The sequence below is a fragment of the Aplysia californica genome, unplaced genomic scaffold (genome assembly GCF_000002075.1).
Source record: "Aplysia californica isolate F4 #8 unplaced genomic scaffold, AplCal3.0 scaffold00398, whole genome shotgun sequence".
NCBI classification, from domain to species: domain Eukaryota; kingdom Metazoa; phylum Mollusca; class Gastropoda; order Aplysiida; family Aplysiidae; genus Aplysia; species Aplysia californica.
The window spans coordinates 31430-38413 of record NW_004797668.1 but is presented as its reverse complement, the minus strand read 5'-3'; the positions used below and the strand labels follow the sequence as shown (position 1 = coordinate 38413).

General features: G+C 42.1%; 1 protein-coding gene across 1 annotated transcript in view; it reads right to left on the bottom strand.

Annotated features, from left to right (window-relative positions):
- LOC101853572 (serine/threonine-protein phosphatase 6 regulatory ankyrin repeat subunit A) overlaps positions 1-6984 on the bottom strand; it is a gene marked incomplete in the record, with an annotated part of 36298 nt that overhangs the window by 3223 nt on the left and 26091 nt on the right. The window contains 4 exon segments of the mRNA XM_013085694.2: positions 181-294; positions 3154-3255; positions 5370-5456; positions 5873-5959. Of these exon segments, the coding sequence (XP_012941148.1) occupies positions 181-294; positions 3154-3255; positions 5370-5456; positions 5873-5959 (390 nt within the window).

The following is a 6984-nucleotide window of genomic DNA, read 5'->3' as shown; positions in this document are numbered from 1 at the left end:
CCCCCCCACTCCCCGACCAGCTCTATGACTATGACTACATCATAGATCACCTCCTAGACCCTAAAAAAAACAACAACAACACACAACTCAATCAAAGCAAACCACAGACTAGGCCTACTAAAAATGATGCAATTAAGATACTTTCAAAAAACCTATAATTTCTTAAATAAAATCTCTCACTTTATCTCTCCTCTTTTCGATATCCTCAGGTTTCCGCTCCAGCAAAACTTTGATGAATTCCTTTCCAATTTGCTCAGGCAAGGCACACGCGTAGTGGAGTGGATAGCGGTTGCACTGATCATGAGAGACATATATTATGTAACATAGGCCTATTTAATTCATACAGCGACATAAAAATCAAAAGAACAACCCCCCCCAAAAAAAACCCCAAAAAAAACGAAAAACGTTTTTTCAAAACATCCCCCCCCCCCTTCCCAAATATCTCTAGATCAAAACAAAATGTAACAAAAACAAATGAATGAATTGTATTATTAGTATTAACAATGTTTTTTCAAACATCAAATCAGAGTCAGACACAAAAATGAGAAGAGAGAGCACCGAACACACAGAAAAACATAAATGGCCAAACTATGTATACGAGGGGGGTTCAAGAAGACTTTGGTATAAATATGAAGGAATAAAGATAGAGTTTTGTAACTTGGCACACATACTTTCATTTCTCTAAATAGTCACCGTGCAGAGTAACACATTCTGCCCCCTTTCTTTGACCTTCAAAAGAAAGCAAAATGACCCAAAATGGGCCCCTAACTAGTCTTTCACAGCTTGAATGGCGTCCTCGTTATATACATGTGTATTTATAAAAATAAATAAATAAAATAAATAAATAAATAAATAAATAAATAATAGCCAAAAAGTTATAGATAGGGCATGGATATTAAATGAAATTGTTGGCGTATATAGGTTTTAACACCCCTTGAAATTGAAACACTGTGGCCTTAGGTCATAATCTAAGTGGCGAGACATACGAATTTAGTGTCCATCTAAGACAGGACTGGGTCAAAAGGGTAAATTCGGGGAAAGTGCCTTTCTAAAGGACACGACGTCGGACCGAGCTAGGCCTCGATCTCCGGACCCCTCAATCTCTCACCACTATGCTAGCATCTGCGTTTGTCGCGGCTGCACCGCGATTTTTGGGCCGCGATTTTCGCTTTTAAAAAAAAAAAAAGAAAAGGCTACTTCATAACATTGACGTGTATTTTGATAATTTTAAGGTGTCCATGTATAGTTATTTTCACGCGAAGAATAACAATAAGTACAAAACCGGTACATACTATTTATTATATTGCTGTTTGTCGTTTATTTTTCCCTCTTTGTTGGTGTGTTAATTTTTTTGGGTTATTTTTCTGATTGTGTGTGTGTGTGTGTGTGTGTGTGTGTGTGTGTGTGTGTGTGTGTGTGTTTATATACCGTAATGCCATTTACTTTGACGTTCCCGTGTTATGTTTGAGCGTGTCTCCACCAAAACCGAACATTAACACTGTAACACTGGCAGGCCCCTTGTGTGCGATTCCATAATTTACTTGTGTATCCTGTACTTTTTCTTGAATTAGACACGTTTAGGGTTAAAACGGTCAATCTTCGGATAGGTGGACACACGCCCTTAGTTGTTATTATTTGTGGTTTTTTGTGTGCTGTTCTGATTTTAATTTTATTCTGTTGTAAAACCTTTATTTTTCACGTTTTTACACTCTATGTGGCTACAAATAATATTCTGGATGCTTAAAACAGAGCACAAAAAATTATGGTGCTTTAGATCTAGATTAATAAGTTACCTCTATCAATATATTACGTCGTCACAGTTAGTTGAAAGCTTGACAATTAATGGCAACTTTTGCCATTTTTATGGCAACTTTTGGACAAAAAATGACAACAAACGCAGATGCTAGATTATGATACAGATACATGTATCATGACGAACCACAACTTCACACAAATAGAATGAGAACCTCACGAAAAAGGACGTTACACATAATAAGAGGAGTTGACAAATTATCATGTACATACAATATTATAACGTCGATGCCACAAGTAATCTACTTAGCCCTTGCAGTGCTGAAACGTTCCCATTTACGTTTGTACAGACAAGACAAAACGTTCTTTTTTTGTTGTTGTAAGTATTTTACGCCGTTCGCAACTGCATAAGGTCATATGAGCGCGCGGGACACATTAAACTTTTTCAATTGGTAGGAAATTTTGAATTTTGCCAGGGTGGCGTTCGAAGCCTACTCTTATCGATTTTGAACCACCAAGGAATCTTTAATGTGCACAGCTTGCACACGAGACCTCCGAGATTTTTCGCCCTTGTTCGAGAAGGCAAGGTGTATATCTTACCTACCATAAGATCAGGGATATGGCTGAAAGACAGCAGTAAGAAGGAGCCTAGGAGAAGCAGTAGAAAGACTGCAGAAAGAGTCAGAAGCCCAAAAAGGGGATAAAAGGAGGTGAGGGGCTGGGGGCAGAAAGTGGAGATGAATGCAGATGACAGAAAATTGTTAGAGAGCAGGAAAGGGTGTGAAAGGAGAAAATTTTAGAGATGAAAAATTTTCAGTCGCTATCCGGATTCCAACCCGGGACCTATTGGATGAGGGGCGAACACCTTAACCTCTAGGCCACGACAGCCCTCACAAAGTGCTCATCGAAGATATAATTTAAACAAAGCGTTAACATATTTTCCCTTGTTTAGTAGGCCTACTAGAAACGCGCTTCAGATGCAAATGCATTTATTTCAAAAGTATCCCCTATAAATGAGCACATGCAGTAAACATGTCAGTGCACCAGTGTAAGAGTGGGTGAACAAGAACACGAGTGAGATGTGAAGAGGTCAAGTTTATTTTTACACTCTCTCAAATCTCCATACAAGATGCACCCTTCATGATCTCCACAATGCAGTTTAATTCTATGGTCAAGGCATACATTTTTTTTGTTGCTTTTTTCGATTCTTGATAGGAACAGCACAACAAAAACTAGATCTAGTTGTTGTTTTTTTCTGTCTCGACGTAAAAGTACACACGGAGTTCAGAGGATTGTTGAGGTACAAACGAAAGAACCTCGCAAAAGACAAGTCGACAGACTTGCGTTACCTTCTTTATGCAGTTGCGAGCTCTGTAAGAACCTTACAAAAACAAGACTTACGTTATCTGGCATAGACTTGAGCACAGGCCTTGACGTGCAGAGATACTTGGTCACTTCAAGTTGCTGGAAGACTATAGCACGGATCAGTGCTGTGTATCCGTTCTGATGGGGTAGGGGAAAATGAGCAAACTGTAACAAACCTCCTGCTCTGTCTTTCTGTCTGTCTGTCTGTTTGTCTGTCTGTCTGTCTGTCTGTTTGTCTGCCTGTCTGTCAATCTGTCTGTCAATCTGTCTGTCTATCTGTCTGTTTGTCTCACTCACTCATTCATTCACTCCCTCACTCACTCACTCACCCACTCACTCAGTCACTCCCCCCCCCCTAGTCTCTTTCTGTCTCTCTCTCCCTCTCTCTCTCTCTCTCTCTCTCTCTCTCTCTCTCTCTCTCTCTCTCTCTCTCTCTCTCTCTCTCTCTCTCTCTCTCCCCTCCTCCTCTTCCCAGACATCCAAAATTTTGGGATCGATATAATCAATTGTATTACAACAGTCTAAGCAGTTTCACTTTAACTTACCCCCTCCTCCTCGTGTGTGTGTGTGTGTGTGTGTGTGTGTGTGTGTGTGTGTGTGTGTGTGTGCGTGCGCGCGTGTGAATGAGTGTGTGAGTGTGTTTGTGTGTCCGCGCGCGCGCGTGTGTGCTTGCGTGTGCTTGCGTGTGCACGCCACGTGCGCGGGAGTGCGTATTCAGAGATCGCACTAAATAGTTTCAAGTTAGATTGCAAAATTTCTAAACCAACAAGATTTCAGAGAAAAGTAATTACAACTGCTCACATTGCAATTAGACATCAGACAACCTCAAGTCTAAAAGGTAACTGTTATCATATTCTATGTGTCTTCGAAATAATTTACCACTCCCAGAAGCGGTAAATTCACTTCACTAGACTTGACATGGTTGGGTTTAAGTTTCAAGTGGCTGAGATGTCCGACCACGGTCAGTACGACTCTGACAGACAGCACCGGGGAGGGGGGGGGGCATTAGGATACCGTACTTCCTATATATCACAGGCTTACACATAATTGGTCGCTTTTAAGGACAAGCGGGCTAACCCAGATTTCGTGGGTTTCCAGCAATTTTGACCTACACCAAAAATGGGCACTACCCTACGTATAGAAGAAGTTTGGTTTCTTTGGTGTGTATATTAGTTTGGCTATAGAGAAACTCTGCTTGTCTTTTAAAGAAACTGAACAATGCTCCAAAAACTTTACCTTCGATTTTCTTAAAACAGCAACATTCGGGACAGCCCCATTGTGCTTAAAAGCGACCAATAATAATGATAACTACGTTTACTTTACTAATTACTTGTACTTTTTGACCCTTTGTTAAGCATGCAGGGGAGATAATTGTACTTCTACTTATATATAGCAAATAGCTCATATCCACGCTCTATAAAGCGTGCTCCATGTGCTTTACAACTGTTATATTTTTCCTTGTGTCGACAGCAGCGGCCAAAATAAAACCGTCGTAACAACCGAACAGGCTGTTCCTCACCCTGATGCTGAAATATACTGCCCCGCATAACTGAAGTACGCCGCGAAACGTTCGAGCAGCAAGTTCGGAAGTGGTGATCACATTGGTCCGTGCGACTCCGTCCGACTGTGTTTAAAAAAATGGTGCTGAGCAGGCGAAAACAGCTCAGTGGTCGGTCCCCCCTTTTGTTTTACATTGTGTCTCTACGGCGTCGCGGAACACTCCGAAAGCAGGGCGGGCCTGTCCGCTCGACTTGAAGAAGTGCTGCACCCACGCACGTCTTTTTGGGTCCTCACGACTCCTCACGTCTTGTCGTGTCAGTGAAATCACAGATAGGAAATAAAGAGGAGGGCACGACTTTTTTCGCGGCGCACGTCAGTTGTGCCGTTGTGCGTGGCAAAGACGAGCTACTATAATTAACTAGCTGGGAACCCGTTCGATGAACGGACTCAAAAGAATCGATCGTCAAGTCATTGTGGAAACAGTGCGCACTGCTTGTGAACGGAAGACTCACTTGTTCATAATGGAGTCCCAAAATCAGATCTAAACGAATCTAACTAAAAACTGAAAATTAAACTACTGTGACTTCAGACTCCTTAAGATAACTGTGCACCCTTTAAACCATTTTGAACCATCATTAATGTTTTCAAATTCAAAAGTTAAGGGGTTCGGAAGTTTTAGCCGACCAAAGTGACGAACTTTCACAAATATGCTATAATATATTATACATAGATAAGCTCCTCCTTGCACTCACCTTATCTTGGAAGTTTCCTACGTTGTGTGTCTTCACGTCTGCCAGATCTCCCTTGGCCGCGGCCTGGAATAAGGTGATCCCGCGAAACTGTGGAGAAGAAAATGGTGATTTGTGTAGGTCATGTCTGTCTGTCTGTCTGTCTGTCTGTCTGTCTGTCTGTCTGTCTGTCTGTCTGTCTGTCTGTCTGTCTGTCTGTCTGTTTGTCTTGTCTGTCTCATTCTCTCCTTCTATTTTGTCTGATCATGTTTACTCCCCCTCCCCCAAGCGTCCCCACCCCTTTGTTTATGTCCCCATCATCTTTTTCTCCGTGTTTCTTTTCTGTCTGCCCCCTCCCCCTTCCTCCTCGCCCCCATAATGAGAGAGAGGGGGGGGGGAGTCAGAGTCAGAGTCAGACAGACACAGAAAGACAGACTTTCCACCTGACTTTCCACCTGTAAAGCAGACGGACTAACAGAACAAAGACAGGCGCAACTAACATGAAGACAACATTCACTGTCCGTTACCTCAATCTCCGAGTAGTGCCTCAAAGCCTTGATATCGTCACTGTCTTTGCCTTCTTCCACTACCTCCAGCAGCGTCTTGCCGAGTTGCTAAGAATAGACCACAACAGTTTTAGCTTTAGTAAGCACTTGTAACATAATACGGTCAATAAGTGCAAAAGATTGGACGCGTTACGAGAGACTAACAAGCACAAAAATGAGGAGAGATAAGGACGACAGATGTTTGATAGGAAAGAAGGAGCAAACCCGCCAACCACCAGCAGACCACAACAGACTTGATATCAATACGTACATTAACACACAGGTACCCCAAATGGCAGGTCATGAAAGGTTTCTATTCCAAACCACCAGAAAGAGACAGTTTAGACATTATAAGAGTTTTACAGCACTTGCAACATAATATGGTCATAATATTATAAGTGCGACATAATAGAGGTGATGCAAGAGAGTTATAAAACAAAAAAAGAAGGAGAGGTAGGTTACAAATACAAAAAAGAGGGAGAGGTAAGGACGATAGATGTTTGATAGAAAAGAAGAAGCAAACCACATGAGAACACCCTCCAACCACCAACAGGAAGAGTCATCTGTGATTCTTCGGAAACATAAGCATACAGTGCAAACTGCCAGGTGACGACATGCGCTAAAACACCTAAGCTACGTACAATTCGACAAGATTTTTCGGTGTCTGTGTTTGGCAGGGTACCCATTCGCACATGGCTAGTTGCAGTGAGGAAAATTCATGTCGAGTGCCTCTGTTGTGAGGAAATTTCGTACGGAGTGCCTTTCCCAAGATCACAACGTCAGACTGCGCAAAGCTTTGGATTATGATGAGAATTGTAGTAAACTTTGTATTTGGAAATAACATTTTTTGTTGAATAGTACTTGACCTACTCTATAACTGCTCTACCACCGGCACTGGTGGTGTAACGGTTAAGCGTTTCGTTGTCGCACGCATGAGACCTGAGTTCGAATTCGAATTTGGAGAATTTTTTAAATTGAGTATCTCGGTGTTTCTGCTGGGATGTTGTATCACTCTCAGCCCGGGTCTGTCTGCTGGGATGTTGTATCACTCTCAGCCCGGGTCTGTCTGCTGGGATGTTGTATCACTCTCAGCC